This window comes from Neopsephotus bourkii, unplaced genomic scaffold (genome assembly GCF_033783945.1).
Source record: "Neopsephotus bourkii isolate Nb327-2 ecotype Australia unplaced genomic scaffold, CSIRO-AGI_Nbou_v1 NB_1433, whole genome shotgun sequence".
Classification (NCBI taxonomy): Eukaryota; Metazoa; Chordata; class Aves; order Psittaciformes; family Psittacidae; genus Neopsephotus; species Neopsephotus bourkii.
The window spans coordinates 2,406,672-2,430,770 of NW_026901910.1; the positions used below are offsets into that span (position 1 = coordinate 2,406,672).

General features: G+C 43.9%; 2 protein-coding genes across 6 annotated transcripts in view; one reads left to right on the forward strand and one right to left on the reverse strand.

The window, feature by feature from the left end:
• Positions 1–3,345: 3,345 nt before the first annotated feature.
• Positions 3,346–18,989, reverse strand: KCNJ1 (potassium inwardly rectifying channel subfamily J member 1). 3 transcript variants are annotated; one of them, XM_061368455.1, is made up of 4 exons: positions 18,818–18,989; positions 18,132–18,217; positions 17,014–17,090; positions 3,346–5,450 (listed from the first exon to the last, which is right to left on the reverse strand). In XM_061368455.1, the coding sequence occupies exon 4, from the start codon at positions 5,429–5,431 to the stop codon at positions 4,316–4,318; it is 1,116 nt and encodes a 371-aa protein (XP_061224439.1). In that variant the 5' UTR covers positions 5,432–5,450; positions 17,014–17,090; positions 18,132–18,217; positions 18,818–18,989; the 3' UTR covers positions 3,346–4,315. The 3 variants fall into 3 exon arrangements, with proteins under 3 accessions (XP_061224439.1, XP_061224437.1, XP_061224438.1); XM_061368453.1 differs by lacking the exon at positions 18,132–18,217 and having other exon boundaries at positions 17,014–17,084; XM_061368454.1 differs by lacking the exon at positions 18,132–18,217 and having other exon boundaries at positions 17,014–17,122.
• Positions 11,373–24,099, forward strand: part of KCNJ5 (potassium inwardly rectifying channel subfamily J member 5) — a 40,602-nt gene continuing 27,875 nt past the window's right edge. For all 3 annotated transcript variants that reach the window (XM_061368451.1, XM_061368452.1, XM_061368449.1), the window contains exon 1: positions 11,373–11,553. The gene's annotated coding sequence lies outside the window, so the exon portion shown is untranslated. The remainder of the gene's footprint in view (positions 11,554–24,099) is intronic.

The following is a 24,099-nucleotide window of genomic DNA, read 5'->3' on the forward strand; positions in this document are numbered from 1 at the left end:
GTGTCTTGTGCAGCAGTGAGTTTGTTCCAGTCCCAAGTTTCCACCACAGGAATGTCATCTTGGCCTCATTGGACATGTTGTGTATTCTAGCAGCCGAGTAGAGAGGCTAAACCTTCCTCACTGACATTGTCTGTGTGATTTAGGGCAGGTGATGGAGGTTCCCCAGGCTGCAGTGAGAAGCTGTAGGCACACACTGACCAGAGAGTTTAGGAACCTCCTCGGCTTCCCCTGTCCGTGCTGGTGCAGGGGCTCTGCTCACATTCCTTGTGCTGTGGTTTCTCCCTGCTTGTGTGGGGAACAGGAACTGGGCCAGCACCATAACAGCTCAAGGCAAGGGTGAACTGGAGGGGGCAAAATAAAAGGGAAGGGGAAATAAAGGCTCTTCCCAGCTGAATATGCGTAAGTCTAACCACATCAGTTTGCTGCCTGGGGAGAGGAAAGAGGATGTGACACCTCAGCTGCTCTCACTTGTCAGGGCTTTGCATGCTGCTGACTTGTTTATGGGTGAGTAGCTGAGTTTACAAGGAAGTGTGTACATGCAGAAGTTATCCAGGCAGTTGTTGCTGGGAGCTAGTTAGCAGTGGTCCGCCACATTCCAACAATGCAAGTCAGTAGGAGGAGTGGGGTTTAGGGGTCTCTTTTAGCCAGTTACTACCAAAGGCGGTGTGGGGGCAGCTAACTAGCACATGTCAGCTTACTAAAAGCAGTGACTTTAATTCATGGCCTTTTCTCCAGCAGCCAGCAGGATGTCTTATTCATTTGCCAGCAGGAGGGCAAATCCATTTCAAAATGATTGAAATATTATGCACAGCTTGAACGAATGTTTAAAATAAATACAGTAGAAGAAACATGTTGTTTGTGAAATGAGAAGATAAATTAAGTTTAGTGCAGACATGTTATTCCCAAGCCTAGCTGCTTGGCTGACACTTCCACAGCCTTAATCTAGCAGTAAGTACATGGTCTGACTTCTTCTCCTGAAGAAGAGACCAGACTTTCTCTTCAGTCCTTTGCTATGTATTGGGTAGGCTGTTGGGCGTCCATATTCCATGTGGAAAGGGCTAATTGCTGCTGTGACAGTATGGACAGGCTGGATGGAGAGACAGGGAGAAGAGAACCCTAAGGCTTGAGATGTAGAAAAGGGCTTCATTTGCCAGTATCAGGTCTGTGGTTCCCTCCAGCCACTTCTGCTCAGCAAGATTAAGTTTATTTTCATCCTCTCAACTGAACTTTCTTTTAATGGCAGCAGGGGTGACAGCCCCAAAATAGATTTCCTATGGAGTCTGTCCTGAGTGGCACCGTGTGCTGCATGTCTCCCGATAACTTTCTCCCTGCTGTGGGCCTTTATCTCTGTGGTGACAAACAACCCTCTCTGGACAGAAAGAGGAAATTCCACTCATTGTTCTCCTGCTGCTGGGCTCTGGCTACAGAGCTCTATCTCCTGCCCAGTGCAGGGCTGGCAGGCGTTTCCTGGAGTGACAGTCGGTAGGAGGCTGACTGGAGGGATGAGGGCTTTGTTTCGAGATTCCCAGTTAGGTGCCAGTATGATCTTCCCAGCCATGGCCCTGTCAGCTTTGGGTCTGTCCCCCACATATCTTCTCTGTTCATGCAATAGCCAGTTCACCCTCTGTAATGCCAAAACATATGTACTAATACAGTCACCCTTCCCCTATGATAGGCAGCACAACAGCATTTGAGGCAGGTGCCACTGTCCCGATAGAGTGAGCAGCAGGTACTCATCTTTACAGTGAGATCAAGCATACTCGAGTTGTGGTAGCACTTAGGACTTCTAGCCATGCACTTGTGCTGTAGTGACACAGGACAAACAGTTAAAAAGCTGTGTCATGAAGAACTTGGAGGTTTGGGATTTTGAGGTGGCTTTCCAAAATCAGTGCCTGACAGTGTGTTGTTTAGGGACACTTTGAACTCTGGAGGTGTACACCAGTTCTCAGACAGGCACTGGAGTAGGATTTGTTTCTTTTCTCCACCTAATATGAATATTTTAAACCAGCTTTACTTAAGGAAAATGGGAATCTTTTCATTCTCCTCACTGCATACCTGGGTTTGACCTTTTAAGTGGATTTCCCATTGACTTATTTTTCTGTACAGTGCAGATTACCTTTCTGCTTCTACTAAGGGCGTCTTGGTGTATCTTTTCTCCTGGGGGTAAGAGGTAACTTGAAATCCTTGAGTCCTGACAGTACTGCTTTCTAGGGAAATCACTCACAGGGTAACTGTACAGGAAGCTTAGAAAGGAAATGTAGAGCAGCTCTGGAAGGACTGAGAAGCATAGCAGCCTTTTGGTTCAGACAAGCCTGCGCCTCTTGAGACTTCATTTCACTTCACTACTCCCTCCTAGACTTCTACAGATGGCCACTCACCCCTGCTTTGGTGTGCCACTCGGAGTGGAGGATGGCACAACTGCCCTTCCAAGATACACTGATGGTTGGAGGGGCCCCGATGCTCTGGTAGTTGGGACTGCAGAAGTATTTGTCCAGTTGACAGCGTTAGTTTGCAAGGTCGCAAAAGCAGTACACTTAAAACATGGGTCAGGATCTGTGAATTACCTTGAAGGTGTCAGCTGGTGGTTCAAGCATTCTATAGTTCCAGCCATAGTGCAGTCATTTCTAATAACTCTGATGTGTGATGAGAACAGAGCTCTGTGCTGACCTTTTCATCTAGAAGTGAAGGGTGTTAATAGTGACACATGGAAGAGAGAAAAGACTGAGACTGTTGAGAATGGGCTTTTAAAGTGCTTTAGTGACATAACTGTTCATAACATTGTTCTCTGTACAGTGTAAGTACTTTCTGTCCCATGTTACAGATGCCAAATCTGAGATATGTACTAAAGTGATTTGTTCTGAACCAACAAAAGTTGATAATACACTGGGACTGAGACCTGAAGGCTCTTGGTTCCCAGAGTTTGATTTCCATACTCACATTATGTTCATCAGCAAAATAACTTAGTCCTGTCATCATTTGACCTGTTAATTCTCCCCTTCTTATAAAACTGCTCAGTCCAGCAGCTTTTAAAAAGGCACTTCCATTTTACCAGTGTTGAAAGCAGATGAGCTGTGTTACATCATTGGGAAGGGGTCCCCCAAAACCCCTTCCTTTGGTCTGCCACTTGGACTCTCAGCAGAACTAGTTGGAGGGGGCAGAAAAGGCTGTGAGGAAGTGGAAGCTCACCAGGAAGTTACTGAAGCTTCTTGCATTTGAAACTTTGATGTCAACAATCATACCCCAAAATGTTCACCACTTAGCTGCCACTGAGTAGGACTTGTTTCCTGTAGGGATGCACATCTTGCTGTGGTGAGATGGATGGTTTGGAGCTAAATGTGAAGGCTCCATTGCTGTGTTTTTGTTTTAACAAGACCTTTGTGGTTCAAAGGACAAGATAATCTCTGCTTGCAATGTGGATACATCTAGAGCTGGGAATTTCCTCTCTCCTTCCAGTGGATGCTTTCCTGCCGGACGTGAAGCAGCATGTTCTTCACCTCCCCTTCTTTCTGCCTTCAGATGTTTCCCAATTTCACAGTTATCCAGCTCCTGGGGAAGTGAAGGAAGAGTATCTGAAGTGACACAGGAATAAGCTGCAAAATTCCTCTTCTCCCATAGCAGGTCTCTGCTTCTCCTTGTTTCTTCACTTTCAATTTCCATTTTGCTATTTTTCCCTAAAGGAATCTAGGGCTTTCACAGGAGAAAAGTCATAGTTTAGAGTTTCAGATGCAGCAGAATGGCCCAAGCTTCATCTTTCCTAGCTTCCCCAGCATGTACCATCCCATAATGCTTCATTTTGGTAGATGTACCAGCCTTCAAAAAAAGAAGGGATTGTTTCGAAGTGTTCAAAAGTGCTCAAGTATTCCAGAGCCAGAGAGTCTGCCTTCATAGAGTACTTTGGCAACCAGAAATATACATCTGCTGAGGTTTTGGCTCCTAAGTCTCATAGGTTGCTATAGCTTTGCCTTCTGTCTCCCCTTTTCATATTCCTATTCCAACAGCTATGTCCTAAAGTTTCTTTCCATCTTTTCAGGCTTTTTAACAGACTTGCCTGCCTCTGGGAACTTAAGTGAGGTAAGCATTCCAACATAGCAGCTTCATAAAATGTCCCATTGGTATAAAAATAGAAATTCTATGAAATAGATAGCGTTCTGGTGATCACTGGTATTCTGTTACCCTTCGATTTGAAGCTTTTGAGAAGAAAAATGCTGTTTTAGAGTAAAACCAAGTCTGTGTTCTTTTCTGTTTTACTAAGTTATTAATCCTCTCAAGATCAAATTCATTATGAACAAAGATACTGTCCCATGAGTATCTGGAGCTACATTTTAGTGTCACTTGTTTCACTAACTTCCGACAAGACAAACCCAGGATTGTCATAACCTTTCTTCTCTTTGGCTTTAGCTTCTTTCTCATTGTAGAGACAGAAGGCGCAGTGGGGAGTCTCCACAGCCACTGTCTTGCTGAAATTCTGGAAGTCTACTCTGTATTTCCCTTCTTTGGTCTTGGACACAATGGGAGCAAAGCGGTAGCCCCAGAGCACCTCCTCTGGGATGTAGGATGTCCTCACTTGACAGGTAGCACTCGTAGCTTCAACAGTGCCATCTAAAAACACCACCAATTCAAAATCTTGCTGTAGAAGGGTTTCTGCTGCCATATGGAAGAATGGGCTGTTTTTATCTATGATATGATAAATAGTTAATGGGGAAATGAAGAAGAGATTCTCATTGCCAGCATCAACTACAAATTCTATGTTGACCTGGTCCAGAATGATTGTTTCTCCTTCTGGGGTGATGGTGGTCTTGAGAAGCTTTCCATAGATGTGACTGCCAATCAGCAGGCTCTTCCTGAGGTTTGCCACCCGAATAAGGAGGCAGAGCTTCCCACCACGTTTGCTGATGACAGCATTCTTGCTGAAGGTGATGGTCTTAGCCCGGTTTTTAGACCTTGATATCTTGGCCAGGATGGCACCACACATAAAAGAATTGATGATCACCCCCAGGATAGACTGGAAGATGAGCAGGAAAATGGCAGTTGCACACTGCTCTGTGACACATCTGAAGCCATAACCGATGGTTACCTGGGTCTCCAAGGAGAACAGGAAAGCTGAAGTGAGGCCGTTGATATTGTCAACACAGGGGGTGTGATTTATGGAAGGGTTGAATTCTGGCAGATCTTTGTGTATGTATGCCACGACATACCAGAGGAGACCAAACAGAAACCAGCTGCCTAAGAATGCTGAAATGAAGATAGTCATTTTGTATCTCCACCTGAGATCCAGGATAGTTGTCCATATATCAATCAAAAAGACAAACCTTGACTGTTCTACATTGCCAAACTCTATGTTACACCTTCCATCTTTAGAGACAAGCCTCGCTCTTCGCCGGCTCCGTTCTCTGATGTGGCTGGCAAAGCGTTTCCGGAGGTAGCTGAACATTCCCTCTGCTGGTAGTGTTCTGGAAAGTAAGAAACAACAAAGGTTATGGGTAATGCAGCTTTCACTTATACCTGCAGGCAAGAAGCAAGGTCTGATGATGTCCCAAGACACTTGTTTAGGAAAAAGCATTTGCATGTTTTCCCTCAGCTGGTGGGAAAAAGTTCCAGTAAGTAGATGAGGAAAATACCAGTTTCTTGCCTAAGGAGCATTCCAGCAAAAAGTTATCGTTTTCCCTTGCTCAGTCAACTGTTAATATTGTCCTCTGCTTAGCTGAGTTAGGAGGAGGCACAGAGAAGCAGGTAACTGTCATGCACATACATTGGGAAAACTGGTGGGGAGCAGCTGGATATTGTGGAGGTCTTGCTGCCTTTTGGAAGATAATGTGAAGACTAAAGGATCGGGTTCAGAAATCCAGCCTTAAAGGAAAGGGTAGCTCTGTGTCATTTTGTCCTTTATGCTTGGCCATGTTAATGAGGGACCCAGAGAATAAGAAATAGTGATGGACAAAATACTACAGATGTGTTCAGACTTGAATTTGGATCAACCTCCACTGGGAAAATTCCCAGTCTTAGAGTGACTCAGGCATGCAGGCCTTGGGAGAGGCTGATCCACTGGCAGGTTAGAGGTGGCCTGCTATGCTCATCTAGGGCTCAATCTGGACATCAGATTTCTGCTTAAAAACAACCGAAATGAACAACTTGAATGGAAAATAGTCTCACTGCTGTCTCACTGGGTTTACTGTGTCTAAGGGTACAGTGTCCTCAGACACGCAGAGACCTGACCATTTTGGGGACCTGTGTCTGCTATGGATGATGTTTTCTTCAGAAGGACCTGGACTTGAGGAGTGCATCTCAGATAGGAGGTGCTGGGGGCTTTGTAATTGTTTGCTACTGTCACCTTACAGCTGCATTACCCTTCCCAATAGAAGGTGACACAGCCTTTTATTGGGAAATAACTCTTAGGAATGATGTTTTCAGTCAAGCTACAGCTCTTACCTAAAACCCTACATTATATCATTGTCCCATCCAGGCTTCCTTTTTGGCTAGGAGCAAAGTGCTTAGGCTCAAATAGTTGTCAAATGCACTGCCCTAATTTTACTTGATTTCAGGGGCAGTAATGTGCTGGAGTATCTGTGGCGAGAGTAGCTTAGCTCCCTTAAGCCCTAACTTTATATCTCCAGAATGGGGATAACCCACAGGCATGTAGTGGATTAGACATACTGGTGTGAGTTATGTAGTGTGAAATCTGTCTCATTTAACTTGAGCCACTTCAATGTTAGATAACTGCCTGTGCCAGTTGTACAGCTGACTCCTGGAAGCATTTGCACTCTCTGAGGGTCCACTGCCCTTCATAAAGCAACCATAGGGATGAGAGCTGCTGCTTGGCAAAGTCATTTTACTCTGTAGCCATCTAAATTAACTCAGAGAAGCTGCCTGATATTGTAGCCAACTAAACTAGAAATCCTTCCATTAGACATCATTAACAGCAGCCAGAGAATACCTTTAGATATGACAATTGGTAGCAAAGGGAGCATATTAAATTATCAGTGATGAAGTCTAAGTACAAATTAATTACATTTGGTAAAGCCAGAAGTAAGTTCTTTATTTGATGTCCTTGTTTGTGCAGCAGCCTTGAGAATGACTTTGTCTCATGCAGTTGCTGCTTTTCTGTACTTGGCCTGAAATCACAGTTCTTTGCTCATTAAAATGAGGATGAAAAAAATGAAGGTCACTCTTGTTGTAATGTAGCTGTTCACTGTTCTAAGCTTTTGCTGTTGCATTTACTGGCCACGAATGCAGCTGGCAAAGGTTAAACTTTAAGCGCATATCCCAGGAAGGGGGCAAAGAGGTCACTCTCTAAACAATCCTCAAGTTTTATTTTCCTGACGTGCTTTTAATATGTTCAAGTTAATGCATAGTTTGAGCACAGGTTAAATATTCTCATGCAACACACTACGCAGGGAAGTTTTCCACTGTTTAACTTCTACCAGTCCTGTTGTGCAAAGCCACATGGCTCCACAGCTGTCACAGGCATTTTGTCCTTTCCTGCAACAACATGAACAGAGTCACGACCAGAATCCTGTGTGAAATGCTGGGATGCCTCACCCCGTCCATCATACCCTGCATGTGCATACCAACGATTGGGAGGTACAATTCAAAGATGATAATGACAGAAGAGAGCATGCTGGTCAGCATAGTTATCAGACTGGAACCTGGGAAACAGAGCTCCAACTTTACCCTTCTTTTCCTGCTTCCTTAAATCTTAACTGCACACTTCAGAGGCTGTTTTACAAGCCTGGCTTAAGCTACCCCCAAATAGATCAAAGAAGCAGAATTACACTCTTCTTCAAGCAGGATGACAAAGGAATCCTCCCTTCAACCAATCTTTCTGGCTCCCACACGCGACTGAAGTGTGCTGATGTGCTTCAGCAGGAGGAAAATTCTCTTCTGTCTAAGCATGCTACGAGTAGGTCAGAGACTGCCCAGAGATTATATAAAGCGAGTTGTATAATATAGCACTTAAAGTCCTTTCAGTTTCAATCAGTGAAGGTAACCCAGATACATCTTAGCTAATATTTACCAGGGTATGTTTCCTTTCGGGCCCAAATAAGCATGGTATTTATGTCTGTCTTGCATGTGAAATTCTTTGTTGCAGGAGTTGAAGCTGCACCGCTCATTCTTAAATAAATGTGGCATTTGTCAATAAAGCTACTCAGTGAGTAAAGGTGACACATCAAGGTTAGCTTGGAAAACAATGAGTTTCTGTTTCCCTGTCCCAGCCTCGTAACTCATAGTGATCACTGGAGTAAGCAGAAGCTTCTAGACTGCTGTTCTCAAGCTCCTGATCTTTCTGAACTGACCTACCAGTATATTTAATAGATGCCCATAAAGTCACTCGTTGGAGGTGCATTTCTACCATTCCCTTTCTCTGTGTTCCTGCAAGTAGGTAATGACAGTCACAACTGTTCCGATGGTTATATAGCAGCTGGAGTTCCTCTACTATCTCAAAGATGTAACTGAGTGGTTCTCTCTGCTTTTACTCGCTTTTAGTTGTTTTGGGTTGAAACACTGGGGAGAATGACAAGGCTCTTGAATGGCTGGACTCCATCTTAAAGGTCCTTTCCAACCTAAATGGTTCTATGGTTCTTTAACTGTTCTTTGGCTAAATCCTTTGTGCAGCACTGTGTGCAGAGCACGTTAATCCAGGGAAATAGCTTTAATCTCAGCCACGTGCAGCACTTAAGGAGATCAGTGACTGCAGGAAAGGGAAGGTATTTAATGTCTGGCAGGAGCCTGCCCAGAACAGAGTTCTCCTGCTATTTCTCTGAAGTTCTCATATCCATGGCTTCACACACATTTCTTCCCTTGCAGAATGGATGAAGGAGCAAAGTTGGCAGAACTAAGATGGTAGAAATGAAAAGCAGCCCACTGAACCCACAGCTTTTGTTAGAAATCCATCTTTGTTCGGGATTCAGAGGAAGTTCTAAGAAGCTTAGGGAGAAAAAAGGGGGATACAGAGCTAAAGGATTATTTTTTTTTCAGTCCTGTTCAGGTCTTTTCAGAACTCTGATGATCTTTCTGTGTTTTTCTTTCTGTTGAACTTTCTCTGAACAAAGAATGTGAAAGATCCAACTCTTAATATCTTATAAACCCCTTTTTTATTAGAAAAGCAAACAGTAATGCTTGGTCCCATGGTGTATTATCTGCTGGCTGCTTTACTACTGAGCCCTTTGGAAATTACAGCTCCTTTGTCCTTTACTAGCTGCAATGGCTAGAGCTGGAATGTGCCTCTTGTGATGGGATGACAGGTGTAGCATCCTATCTCCCTGTCTTGCTGCTTAAATCAGAATCAAGGACTGTCAAAGCCCTCTGTTGAACCAGTTCTAGGTAGAGCAAAAATATAAACTTGCCTAGAGCAGCCTGTCAGCCGTAGGGGCACATCTAGAGAGAATCTGATTTACCCCATCCTCCATGCCCACTTTATCCTTGATGGACGCATTAGCAAAGGGTCAGGTCCTGGCAAGCTGACTCAAGCAAGCTTTCTTCTTGGACTTGGCAGTGTTGTTATTATTTATTCCTGGTAGCAGATCTGAGTGCTGAATGTGGTTGAAATGCCAGTTCCATGTGGGAATAGCATCCTGCAATCCAGATCAGCATGTTAATCTGGGAGCCTTGTCAGCTCCAGCCCAACTGACTATGATTTGCCAGCCTAAGCTCCAGATAGAATTTCTAGTGGATACACCAAAGGATCTTAACCCTGGCCTTGCCCTCTGTCCTGCTCTGCAGAATTAGTGGCAGATGCCTTTTCCCATGGCAATGATGGCCATTTTCAGGAGGAAAGGCAAAGTGGTGCCTGCCTGTGTGTTGTGCATTAGGGCATAACTTCCGCTGTGAATATGGAGTCTCTTTAGAGCAGATGTCTTTCATCTTGGCTTGCTGTAAGTGCACCGGTATGATCCAGCCAGCTTTCTGTGAGCACCTACTGAAGAAGTCCTCTTAAATACCCAGCCTTCCTCTTTAGATAGGGAGGAGTTTCATCCTGCTGTTTTTTAAGCCGAGTGATCCAGGATTGTCCCAGCCCACCCCAGGCAGTGATATGACAAAGATGTGCTATCCCCTCCCTTGTTTCCCCCATTCCCTGATTGCTTAAGGGGTGCTCTGACATGCATGGGATGTACAGACTCAATGGATAACTTCACAAAGGCTGTTACTCATACCTTTCCACCCTTTAGTGGGGAGTTTCTGACCCTCTGCTTTAAAACTGTATCTTCTTAGTGTGCTTTGTAGAGTTTGCTGCTGGATGTATTCTGCTGCTGAGAAGCTCTAGCATTACTTGGGTGCACCTTGGAGTCCCGTTTCCAATACCAAACATCCAGGAATGTTCTCACAAAGCATGCATGTGGCATTTGGAAAGACAGGCTGCAGCTTCCCCTTGCCAAGTTGGCTTGAATTAATTCATTCATGAGAACACAGGCAAATGAATAAATGAAAGAACAAGCACTGTAGCAGTGGACACTCAAGCAACTCATGTTGTCTGAAAGCTCTGGAGTGTCTGAGGTCTTCAAAGGTTAATGAACTTGCTTCAGGTGTACAAATGAAGGATTTACAGCAGCAAAGGCATTACTGTCATTGGTAGCAATGAATAGCATTGCATTGGTGCTGCACAAAATGAATCCACGGCTGCATTTACTGGGGGAGATTGTCTAAAGGTTTCAGCTGACTGAGGAGCAAATGACAGGTCTCGTATAAAAGAAAACATCACTATTTGATGTTTTTTGCAGTGCCAGACTAATTCTATGGCTCCCATAGCACTTTGTACAGTGACAGACAATTCTCATGCAAGCAGGTGATCAGAGATGCAGTCACGCTGGGGATCTTGCCTCTGGAGAGCAGAGAACTGGGAGCTAAGCTGTCTTTACAGGCTTTCTCAACAGAGCTGTTTCTATTTTCACACAATTGGGTTGCCCCTGCAAATATTAAGTTTTTAGCAAGAAGCAGTTTTTCTGGGAGAAACTTCTCAAGCAAATGATATCTTTGGGGTTTTTTTTTGCTTTGGCTTCTCATTGCAGTGGAATTGTATGCGACATGGTTGCAAAAGGAAGAAAGATCACGGATTTAACTCACCACCAACTTTCTAAAGGCAGGTTTTGTCTAGTTACTTTTCCTCTCTGTTGCCACAGAAATGCATTGCACTCTAAATAATGTGTGAGAAAGCAGCCTGTGTCAAGTTCTACCTGCATGACTGAAAGCAGAAGCTGTCACCGAAGAACAGCGGTGCAGTGAGATGTGGGCTGGGGAGGTGATGCCGCATGAACACCCCCAGTAAAAGTCACTGGGAAAATGAGCAGAGTCATGTGAACCAATTCAGCATGTTCTCTCACTTTGCTGTTCCTTGCTGCAGTTAAGGGGTTGAATCATTAACCCACAGTTTGTTTCTACAGGTTGGCAATGTCAAGTCTCAGTCACCAGTGCGGGGTGGCAAAGGGCTTCCTGCAGAAGCCCTGGAGGCTGAGAGGCAGCTGACACAGGCACCAGAGGCCAGCTAGAAGACAGCCATGACCAAAGGCAAAACATCCTGTGAACTCTGACAGTTCTGACCCTGCTTCAGCATCTGAACTCCAGGTATCTCAGTATTCAGCATTACATTGTCGTTTAAAGGTGTTTGTTCACATATGCTCTTTCTTTCCAAAGTGATGGTAAATTCAAACTGATGGTGCTTAAAGGTCATCTTCCTACCTTCCTGAAAAGGACCCAGCCCTGGGTGTGGGGGTGCTTGCTGACAGAGAACACTTAGCACTGCTGCAACAGCTTTAGTGTGGTTGGAAAAAGGTTCTTGCTTACTCAGTGCACAAGAAAAGCATGACACTGCTCTTTCTGTACTATGCACAGTGCTAAAGGAACAAACCCAAGAGAGCAAATGTTGCTGTAACAGAAGTCTTCCTGCAGGTAGTTCACAGCTCCAGGGCACAGACACAGTAGAATACTCAGAACAATCTACAACAGCCTTGCTAGCCCTGCTGTGCTCAGTCCACCTTAGAGACAGGCTTTGATGTCCTGTTTGTCAGGTCTGCAATGCTCCCTCAGTGTGAGCCTGAAGGTGAGGAAAAGGGAAATGAGCACTGAGCCTGGACGATACTGCGGTAGGAAGAGTTTTTGCTATTGTGTTTTTATGATACAGACTGTACATAGTCTGTCAGTGCTCCAGAAAGGTGCTTGGAACTCAGGGTATGAATTGCATGCTACGGTCTCATTGCTCTCCTGCAGTGTTTCATCTGCTTACAGCACTGGGGTAAGCAGTGTGGTAATCTTAGTCAGCAGTTGAGGAATATTTTCATGTAATGCTAAGAACACTGTCCTATTGCAGTCCTTATCTTTAATTAGGCTGTAATTTCGGTATCACAGTCTTTTATGGCTATCAAGGTGACTTTGATTTCTAAACTGGCAAACCCCACTATGCTGTGCTGGTTTGTTGCCAATAAGCCAACCCATAGCAGTGTGGGTGGGAGTGGTATGGTGATCCTGATAAGCCACATTCAAATCCCTGCTTTGCCAAGTTCCCATTGGGAGCCTGAGTTCCCAACTGGAACCAGCCCTGAGTGCTTCTCAGATAGTAGGACTGTGAGAGGAATATATGTGCTATAAATACACATTACTGCTATTTTTTCCACACTGAAGACAGTGCTTTCATATGTGATTCTATTGCTTTCTTAAGGTAAACAAAGAACAAAGTGAAGGAGGTTTTCTCTCAAGATGAAAGTGTGTGTACGTGTGTAGTGCTCTCCTTGGGTAGTTCAGATCACTGAGCAGTGGGTAAAGAAGTTTTCCATGTCAGTTGCCAGAGATTAAAGGCATGTGATGTGGCAGCGTCAGTTCTATGATGTGTCTTGGCACTTCTCATCCCCCTTCCTTTAGTAACTGCTACTCTCAGAAGTGAACCCCTCATATACAGTTTATAGAGCACTTTTTTACTGTGACTTCTTGTGCTGCTTCTCTCTCTGTTCACTGGTTCTGTTATGTGCATTGATTTGGCATTGGTTTGCCATCAAGTTGTACTGAGGATCATCTTAGGAACATTAAGAGCCCATCTGCTTTGTGAGCATGTGTTAGGTTCCTCTTTGTCCTGTCTGTCATTCAGTTTTCCAGCAGATGTGTTCAAAAGGAATATCACTCCAGATTTCTCTCCATTAATAGGCATTTGGGACTTAATTGTCTTGAACTTCCTTTTTACCTTAGAAGTAGAAAGAACCACCCTGATGGCCATAATCAAAGGTGGATCACAGCTAGTAACACAGGGAGCATCTGGGAGGGAGAATGTAACCTCTTAATTCTTACTGTACATCTAAAAAGCAAAGAAACCAATGATGAAACCATAGAATTGATAGAAAGGGAAAGGATTCATTGCGTTCCTGAACAGATGTGCATTTTCTTGTACCCTTTTGGGTAATACAGGCTCACAGGAGGTCCTCTGTGTATTTGCCCATCTGACATGCTGAGCTTTCATTTAAGCACATCATCTACTACCTGCTGATCTTCTGTGTTCCCTTGTCTGCTCACTGGGCCTTTAAGTCTGTCATGTCACAGCTGCCAGGTAGACTGGCACTTGCTGATGCTGCATGTTTAATCAGTTGAGGCTCAACAATAAGAGCATCAGGCACCAGTAGTTTGAAAGATTTCTTGTCATCATGTACTGCTCTGCTCCGCTCACAAGTGCTGGCAACACTGCAAACTTGGATTGGCAGGTTTTGTCCTGTCTCTGGCTCCTGAAGCCGGATTTCTATGATGTTCAACCAAGCTGTCTAGATACATCTTGTCCCCTTACAGTCTCTCTTGGCTGCTGCATCCTGCTGTGGGTAACAGACTTTTGGAGGCATGTATAGCATAGCCTGCAGCCCCTGCTGTGGCTTTTAAGGTCAGTTTGTGTTCCGAAGACACGGGTTGTGAAAAAGCCTGACTTCAGAGGTATTAAAGGCATTCAGTGCTCTAATGAAGCAATGCTGTGCAGGCGAATTAAGGTCTGCTTGTGCCTAGTAGATGGGTTAAAATGTTCCTGTGATTCATTGTAACTGAATGCCATGAAAGATAAACATATTTCAGGAGCAAATCTTAAGGATCAAATCTGAGTAGGCAGTATTTGCTTAGCGTCCTACTTTCACATCTCCGGTAGGAAGCAAATGGCTTTCAGTTACCTGAGAACCTGAGTATTCCCTGAAATACTAGAATTGCCCTTTTTAAGGCTAATTTCCTGCTTTCTGCTAGGGGGCATGTAGGGGAGCACCAGCTGCAAATCTAAAGCCAGGAGCAGTCTGCTTTCCCTGGGGGTTGCAGTGTTTCAGCAGCAGAGCTTTTTCTATTCCAATCCTTCAGTTACTTTTGTGTTTCTAATTATTTCCCTAAGTGTAATTGACTTGCAAGATATTCTTGGCTTTCAGTATGCATTGAGTGAATTATTGACCCATCACATGAGTCATTGATGTGAAGAGATGTATGAACAAACTGGGTGTAAAATAGCTACTTTGCATTCTTAATAGCAAATGTAAGCCATTAATAACTTTGCTGCTTGCTGCACTCAGAGCCAGCATAGTTTTAGTTTGACATGCATATGGCTGAGTTCATCCTTGGTGTAATTTGAAATTCATTGGGCATGGACTTCATCTCCTTATGCTACTTTAAAATCTCTCTTGTGTTAAGATGTGAGATGCTAATTCCAGAGTTTCTGGCTGACTTGAGATGTTACATTTGAAAAATCAAATCCAATTAAATCAACTTATTACTGAGGTCAGAGATCAGTGTTCAGCACATTCTATTCCTTGCTATTTTGCAGCAAAGAGTAAACGTAGTGAGGGTACTGTATCTCGGTCCATAAACAAACTAATGTGCCCTAATAAGAAGGCTTCTGGTTCCAGGACCTAGGAAACATGGTCAAGGGATAAAGCATTCCCCAGAGTCCAAATATCTGAGCTTAGTTCCTGGCTTTTCACTGGTTTTTGTGTCCTGTGGGACAAGTGTTCTCTCTTTGTGTCTGCTTCCCCATCTACTTGTAAGGTGGAAGTGAAAAATGGTGTTGTGGGGATAAATTCAATGATTCCAAAAGGCTTTGAGACCTTTTGAATGTGTTGCTGTGGACTGGCAACACAGCATCAGCTTGCTATAGTTAGAACAGAGCTAAGGTTTTTAGGAGGCTACAGATGAGAGATGCCCGATTGCTATCTTGGCAGAAACTTGTTTATTATCCAAGAAAAGCTTCTGTGTGCCTAATATGCTAATATTCTCATCAAGGAGTGAAACAGGGGAATACATAGTATGGCTTTGAGATGGACAGATATTAAGCTGATTTGCAGATACTTTTGCAAATCAAAGTCTTAATTTGAGATTTATTATGAGTTCCCACACTGTGCAAGTCTTTGTATTTAAATCACACTATCACCAAGTGCTCAGTGGCTCTTTCTGCCTCTTACTGTTCAGCATTTAATGTGTTTCCTGCAGGAGGTCCCTATGTTCCAGACAAAACCAGACAGAAAAGCAAAGGGAATGTCGAACTCTTAGATACCCTTTACAAATAGCCTGCTGTCTCCTTTCTGGTGCACAGGCATCCTATACCTTTTCCATTCATTTAGGAGCTTAAGTCACGTTGGGTTTTTCTATGGTGCTGATGCACTCCACCAATCTAAGGGAACTTACTGAAGTGCCCATATTAGTAGCTCAGGTGCCTCAGAGTTCCTCTCAGTTGTAAGTAACTGGCATTTCAAGTTGAATTGCTTCCATCCAATTACTCCCCTCAAACTTACCAGTTTCTAGAGCTACACAAAGAGCTATAGGAACCAAGACTTCTATTTTAAGTCTCTGCTTAAGTGCCTTATTTGAACCTGGGACTAAATGACTTCCAAAAGTGAGGTTCTTAGCTCAGATATTGATAAGCTTTTAAAAGTCTTGCATTTCTTGCTCTAGTTCATATAGAACCCAATTATGTAGCAGACTTTGTGATGTTGTTTGAGGTTTCCAGACTCTTGGTCAAGTGGTGTAAACCCTGTGAAGGATTTATTCTGCTTTATGCCTCAATATTAGAAGCAGTGCCTTGCTTTATGCCTCAATATTAGAGAAGCCCAGGCAGCTCATTTTAGACACAAGGGTTAGCGTAGAGAGAACTGGAGGAGCTGTCCTTCATCTCACCTGCCTGCCACCAGGTTGTGTGAGCAGCCTGGGTGATGAGATCAGACATAAGCTCCAATTCTAGATGAAAGGAATTCATCTTCCCTGTTTCATCTCTTGATATATTGGGAGACATTCACAGACAGGGTGGCCATTTGGGTCACAGGTAGCTGCATCCTATGTGACCATCACTTGCATAACTGCTTGCTTTTCTCTTTGTGACAGAAATTCTAGGGCTGTTTGTTACTGTTCCACAGTTACCCTGTGCATGTTTCTCTCTACAGCACAAAAGGGAGTTGAGAGGGTTCATTAAACTATGAGCTGACTTAAATTACTTTGCATTTAGCATGGGATACTGCAGAGAAAGCATGTTCACATGTTAACCCCCTGCACTGTGAAATCAGGAAAGGAATAAAACCAGCTTACCTCTGTGAGCGCTCAGTACGGAGCGTGCAAACTCATCAGCCACTCACAGCCTGAATGTGGTCCAAGTGACCTATTCTGTAGAAAGGACTTGTGAAGGTAGTCGGGTGGGCTGGCTAACAAACCCCTCTGAATCTTAACTAGAAAGCTCCTTTTCCCCAGCATGCAGGGTGAACTACAGTCCTATTTCATGGACAAGAAATGGAGCCTCGGGGTATATAGTGCTAGTATGTGCTGTGGTGTATTGTGCTGCTGAGGGAACAGACAACTGGCATAGCTACGGCTTGGAAAGTAAATATGCATTCCCATGTCAAACTCCCCTGATCCCGCTGTAGCTCAGATACTTAAGGATGCACCTTAGTTACTGAGTGTTAAGGTGAGCTGCTGGTAACAGCTGAAACACAAGAGTAGCTTTCAGGTGCAGGGTGCTCTGAACTCCATGGCCGGAAGCGCTTTCACTATGACCACCCCTGTTGAAGAGCCACCCAGTCCCCCCATCATATCACTGCTTACCAGCTCTAGGGGTGGCTCCACAGAACTTCTGGCTGGAAATATGAATTCCCAGAGCTGCTGTTACATTGCTCCTGAAACTGTGAAGGACAAACCACAGGTCTGGATGGAGCTAGAAACCAGCAAGAAACTCAGTGCAAAGCAACGAGGCATGAGAGCCTCTTTCCACCATCTCTCTTGCCACCTCTCAACTGCCCGTCTCCTTCACACCCAAATACAAATCCATGATTAAGACTTAGTGCCCTTTGCCCTCATCCCTCCCCACTCCACACATGGCTCCCACTAAGTAGGGCTGTATTTCCAAGTCCTCACATGCTCCCCTCAGCTTCATGGTGTCCACTTTTGACCTGAGAGCACAGTTCAAGAGTCTCATGCCCTCTGCTCATCTATCTCTAGCCTAAACCTTTGTGCTGCCCTGTCTTTGCCCAGGAGCCCAAACTGTTCCGGTACACAGAACAGCAAGCTATGTCTAACTAGATGTGTGACTAGGTGTAGCTGGGCATTGATGTATCTGTGTTTAAACTGAGCTGTCAGTTGCTATAATATAATATAAACAGTATAATACTGTTAAGAGAAGCTGATGACCAAAACTCTTGTGCACTTATTAGGATGCTATAACAGAATTTAAGGAAGTAGAGGCAGTTACTAGATAAGCATCTATGGAAAAAAGGCTGTGGTACAGGTAATAGGAGCAATCAGTACAGAAGAAGTATCTGTAAGATTCTGATCATTCAAACCATTGCCATTTTCATAATTTGACTCTATAATGGACATTTTCCCTCTCTTGTGCAGTGAGGTTGCATCATGCAGAAAATAGGTTTAAGTAAGAACTCTTATGGTGTCTGTCATCAAATGCTCTCTGAGAGCATTACTAATAATTCATTAAAGCAGCACTGTCAGCTGGAACACTTTTAATTACCATTTTCTGACAAGTCAACCCTTCAGTGGTGTGCCCTGATTTTTAAATTTATTGCTAACACATATGCATGTCTTTCTTTTTCCCTGCTGCTGTTTATATGGGTTGAGAGAAGTAATTGACTGAGATGAAAGAAGTGAGCAATGCACTACACATTTTCATGCCCAAAATGGAGTATAATTTAAGGTTGGTTACTTATTTTAACAGCTAGCTTGAGAAACTGGGTACTGTAGTTGCTGAACATCTTAGTGTATCTGAATGCAGGGAAGTTCTATGCTCATGGCTGGGAGCCTGAAACACATTGAACTTAAGCTATAGCTATGAAAACCATGAGCTTCTCCTTGTGAATTGCATATATGCATAGCCCTTAAGCAAGTCTAAGCTGATGATGGGCTGGCTGGTCCTAATACAGGGTTAAAACAACAGTCCTGGCAGGTAGCATGCAACAGCTAATACTCTGTAAACGTGTATCAGCTTATCCCACCCTAGTTTGTTTGCATAGCCTTCAAGGCCCTTCCAGCCCTGTGTTGCTGTCAGAAGTACTGCTTGGCAGTCCCAGAGCTGCCATCTTCTGCCTTCTCTATCTGAGGTGACTACAGCAGGAGCACAGGTTTTCTCTGGCAATGTTTTCTTAAGCCTCAGTAGCCTGTTTTATGGGAGCAGAAACTGGAGAAGGGAACTATCAAGAGGGTTGCCCAAAGGAAGGTAAGTCAGTGAGTAAGCAGACTAGAATCCAAACATCCTGCTTCACAAGAAGGGACTCTTTAGGTCCCTCGCTGTAGTCCTTAGGTGACAATTTAGTGGAAGAAAACAGAAGGGATGGTCTATCTGGAAATACCAGGGTTTTTTCAATCAGATATTAAGAAAACAGTACAGCACTAAGCCTCTTACCTTATGTCTTAAGCAGTAACGGTGACTGCAGAAGGGAGGCAGGGGGAAAGCTGCCTGGCTTCGTGTCCCGTACACAATCCAATTTCCACAGCTGTGTGGTCCAACAGCTTCTGTATCAATGGAAGAGAGCCCAAGGCCCTCTTTGGCTTTTATGTGTGGCTGTGTCAGCTCGGACTGGTTGCCAGCTCATCTATATGCAATGGCTCATTAACGTTGTGGCTCAGTTTATATATTGTATGTGAAAGGCAGAGGAATGGCTGCTGGATGGATAAACACCACAGTGGAAGTGTTGAGCTGCCAGAGTAAGGGGAAGTAATGCAATATTACCCAAAGAGGCTGACATTACTCTTGGTTCATCGACATCAGTCTCTTGTCCCATCCCATCAGTACAAGCACAGCAGAGGTGCCTTGGCTACTTTTGGTTCTTTTCTTTGCATGGGCAGTGTGGTTTTGGAAAGAACCAGATGCCTGTTGATACCTCCCATATTCTGCAGAACCTTTTGGTCTCGGATTCATTTGGTATGTGCTATATAGGTATGTGTGCCCCTGCCTAAATTCCTGCTTTGATTTTCCTTCCCAGATTTGAGCTGGAACTCAAGGTCCCTCTGAACTATTTGCAGAGGACTGATTGCAGGAGTTAACTCATTGCTGTACAGTTGCTGTTACTCACCTTGCGAGATGCTGTTGTCTTGGAGCTTGGAGAAATTTGCATCTCCTTTATTTCCTAATCCCTTGGCAGGGTGCCTTTGCACCTGGTGATAAGGGATTGACTGATGTGAGCCTGGAATCTTACCTATAGGCACACAAAAATTAGGTGTCCAAGGAAGTTGGGAACAGGATTTATATGTTAAAGATACAAGGAATTAAGCTCTGTCATGAGCCATCCAATTGTTTTAATAGCTCTGTCATTAATAATAAATTTGGTAATATTCAAGCAGCACTTTTTGTCTCTAGAGCATGTTAATCCATCTGTTACACCTCTCAACATTCTTAAGACAGGTACCTTTAGTGATACCAACACAAACAAGCTTTTGTAGCACCAGGAATTGATGATGGAATTGCTTGGGATACTTTCACCAGGTGCTATTTGATATGGTACACTCTGAAATAAGCTGGTTATTTATATCCTGTGCCTCATACCTGCAGGAACTCTGTCCTTTCCACCTCTTGGCACTTTCTAATGGCACCGATTCATTTTTCTTGCATCACGCAGTGCACTGCAGATTGTTTAACATGATTTTTTTTCCGAAGAAACACTTCTCCTGCAATGAAACTCAATGGGATTTTTCCCCACTGGCTTCAAAGAGCACAGTTGAGCCCTTAAAGGGATTTACTTCTATTAAATATTATCCTCAAAACTGAGAAATTAAAAGCAAATGAGCTTTCTTCCTTTTTCCTCCAAGACATGTCAGAAGGACATTAGGAAAAAGAATAGCTTTCCAAAGCTTTTGGAACCTCCCTGAGTGCATTTCAATTGCAGGTTTTGAGGAAAGAGTGTAATTAACAAATTTATTCAGTCTCAAGCCAGAAAATTCTTTCTATATTTAGCATGAGAAAGCAGAGCAGGAGGAGGGGAGTAAATGACCTAGATTTTCACAAGTGACAAATGACTCCTAGGTGCTCAGGGACCCCTTAAATGCCAGAGATTCCCCCTGCAAAGCAACTTCGCTGTTTGTCACATGGGATGTTCAAAACCATCCAAGATGCTCTCGGAAATGTAGGCTATCATGTTTGTTAAACTGATCGGCAATGTTACCCTAGGTAAAGAAACTAAAACTGCACCCATAACCAAGCAATTAAACCCCATTTTTAGAAGAGACCTTGGTATGCCACCAGCTCTCCTCATTCACAGCATCCCCCCTTTGCCTGGAAATGTATGCTTGGAGAGCATCTCCATAAAGAAGCAATGAGGAAGAGATGTGACTGAGGTAGCATTTTCAAAATGGCTATTGTTAGGTTGGCAACCTTTTGTGGTTCTCAGTGTTCTGTTCTCAACAAGAAAGTCATCTGTCTATGGAAAGCAAGTCCTCATTGAAAAGCCTGTTTGTTTAATAGCAGTTTTCTGTATAAATGTTATAATCCGTTTTGTCAAAGACAAATTTAATGCCTTTATCTTTTGGAATGATTATTGGGGGGGGGGGCTCCCTAAGATATATATTTTAGGTACAGTAGGGAATTGGGTGCTGCTGGTAGTTGTTTATTCATTAACCTCAGTGTAACCAGGCTGGCTGCCTCCCAGTACTTACTTTGTGCTTATTGTGGGGAAGGATTTGAACTGCATTACAGTTCCACACTGAGTGCTGGGGGAGATGATGCTGCCCTTCCACTTAGGTCTCATTTTGTGTAAAACATGAAGCATATTCCAGGTAGTAGTGAAACAGTGAGTACAGCAGCAACAGCAGGCTGAATATTCAGTCTGGCTGTACAGTTGTAATTCCTTCCTAAAACTTTCTTTGCTGTGAGCAAGCCCCTCTAAGTGGGCAAAACTTAATAGCCATGCATGCCAGCATGAAGATAAGCTTGAAGAAAGTGCAAAGCTCCAAGACAGGAAGTATCTGAAATGGAAGAACAGCATAATGGATGCAGTTGATTATATCCCTCATCTCTCCCAGCACCTTCAAGTATTGCTACTAATGAATGTAAAAGGTTCCTAATCACTTCAAGCCTGCCTTATTCTTAGACAGCAGGTAGTTGAAGTCCTTGGCCTCCTCTTCTAACTGTAATGACAGAATTTAAATGCATAGGCTATTTAAATTCAAGAACAAAGCTGGCTGTAGTGCTGGCTTGGCAATACATGTGGAAATCCAGAAAGGTAGAGACTTGCTATTTAACTCCTTGAAGTCAGAGTCAATAGCTGAACAGCAACAGAGGCTTCACATTCTCTGCCCACTTCCTTACAGAGCAAGTGCAAGTGGGATTGGGAGGGGGGAATACAGTACTTGTGATTTCATAGCATGAAAGAGAAACCTGCTGCCCACCAGTGAGTTGGTTTGTGTCTTTTAGACACTCACGCTTAATTTTTCTGTGGGCTTTCAGAAAGCACAGAGAGCTGGTGGCAAGAATTTAGCACCGTGTTTAAGTTGCTATGCTAGAACAGCACAGATGCAACAAGGAGATCCTGAAACTGTGTGGCCTAGAATGCCCCCCAGGCAAGCCTGTGAGGTAGATGATGCCGAGTGGGGAAAGTGGGTTTTATGCAACTTGGTGCACGGAGGAAATCGTGCCACCTTCTCACTGGAAGGAATAAAGCTCATTACTTGTAATTCAGCAGCTTGGCAGAGAGAGTTAGTGCCAGAGAATCCTTACTTCCCCTGAAAATGTAGGGCACGGGTAGACTGCAACAAAGGCACTTCTTTGCTGCTTAGTAGGAGTAAGCAGGGTGTTGAGCACAAGGGTGCTCAGCTGGATCACTGAGCACCTTGGAGTAGTGCGAGGGTGTGTAATCGCCCATGTAGAATACCGTGAGGGATGTGAAGTCATGAGTCACTTCCTTTTTTCCAGTCACTGAATCCTCCTTTTAAAAAGTCAAGCTAAGCACACAGAGAAGATAAGACTTGTATTGATAGAAAGCACCATATTGTTATATTGCCAGTTGTGTCCTTGTCACCTTGCACTCCAAAGCAAAGCAGTCTGCGATGAAAACATGACTGTGTGATGCTACAAACCCAGTGATTGCTCTGTGCAATGGCATTGACGTCTGACTTGAGGATGTTTGAAACCTTGTTTTCCTACTTGAGGCTAGGTAAAGGGAAGTGTAAAGCACTGTATGTATGATGCCCTGAGCCATACAGCTTTCAAGGTCACGTTGGACGCGGCTTGGCACAACCTGGTCTAGTGGAAGGATGAGCTTTAAAGTCCCTTCTGACCCAAGCCAGTCTGTGATTCCATGCAAGTGCTTAAAGTTATTGAACAACCAATGTCAGCTGTTAGTTTGTTCCTAGAATTTCATTTAGCTTTGCCTAGTAGCATCAGGCTTCTGTATTAAAAATTGGCTCATCCCTCTAGTCTATATGATGGTACTTAAAGTGGTAACTAGCTGCAACTGAGTGACAATGTTTATTAGTTGGGCAGAGGAATAAGCACACATCTCAGATACACACTGTGCTCTGCCAAGAGTGTTCTGAGCTGCAGCTGATGAAATGGCATGAAGCCTTATAATGGGATTGCACTTTGTTTCATCCTCTGCTTATTTTCTCTCTCATTTCTTTCCCAATAATCTGCCGGCTCTAAAAAGGTATTTATGGAAGTTTATGTTGTTCTCAAAGGCATGAGATGTTTCTCGAGGCTACCCAAGGTGTTGTCCCTGCACTGACCTTCGAGAGCCCCTGTGGCCATTGGGTCCAGGTTTGCTCTGAGCACAGATGTGTCCAGCCAAAGGCTTTTTCTGGAGCATGTGATACCTTGCTTGCTTGAGCAAAGCAGATAGCTTGATAAGGAGCTGTATGACCAGGCATACCTGCATAAGGACTGTCTCCTGTCTGCTAGAAAGCAGGTAAAGGAAAAGGAATAAACAGATGAGGGTATATTGTACTTGCAGTATACCCTGTTACATAGAATATGAACTCTAGTTCTGGAGAACTGAATATGGCCATCCCCTGTACTGCCGTTCTTTAAGGTCCCTTGCTCAAAACCTCCCAAATATTGCCATGCTTCCAGTGTCCTCTGAGGCAGCACCTTCTGGATGGTGGTTGTGTTCTCCTCGGGATGTAGCTCTAAGGTTATTTTATTGCCCACTCCAGCCTTCCCTTTCATCCAGCTTCAGAAAGTCATTCCATCTGTTGTCTGTGTATCTGACAGCCCTCAGCTGCAGTTTATAGACTGTTAGATTCAGGTTTTGTTTGGTTTATTATCATTACTGTTTTTATGTTGGACAATGTCCCGGTTGCCTAGCAAGGTCAGTAAATAGGTGCTTTGAAAAGAAAGAGTAGAGCATAAGCTTTCTGCGAGGTAGAACACTGTATTCTGCTTCACGTGGAGTATTTTATCTGCAAGTCTCCACGGACTCTATTGGCATTAATAAATGAAATTCACCCTCTCTTTTGGAATGCTGGGGAGGGAGAGACACAGGAAGCAGTCATCAGCCCATTTTTCACAGACAAGAACCAAGACAGAGAAAGGCAAAGCAAGGTAGAAAGCCTGGTCTGATATCCTGCCTCACTGAAGTCAGGCATTCGTCTCTCATGGGAGCCATGAAGAAAGCTGAGAGCCTGTTGCTTGAAAGAATTCGAGCTCTGCTGATTTCCCTTTGCAGCTCATGTGTTGAATGGAGCTTGCAGTGTAAG

Excerpts from the sequence above, each read along its gene's own strand:
- KCNJ1 (XM_061368453.1), bottom strand. The coding sequence starts at position 5,431 with ATGTTCAGCTACCTCCGGAAACGCTTTGCCAGCCACATCAGAGAACGG.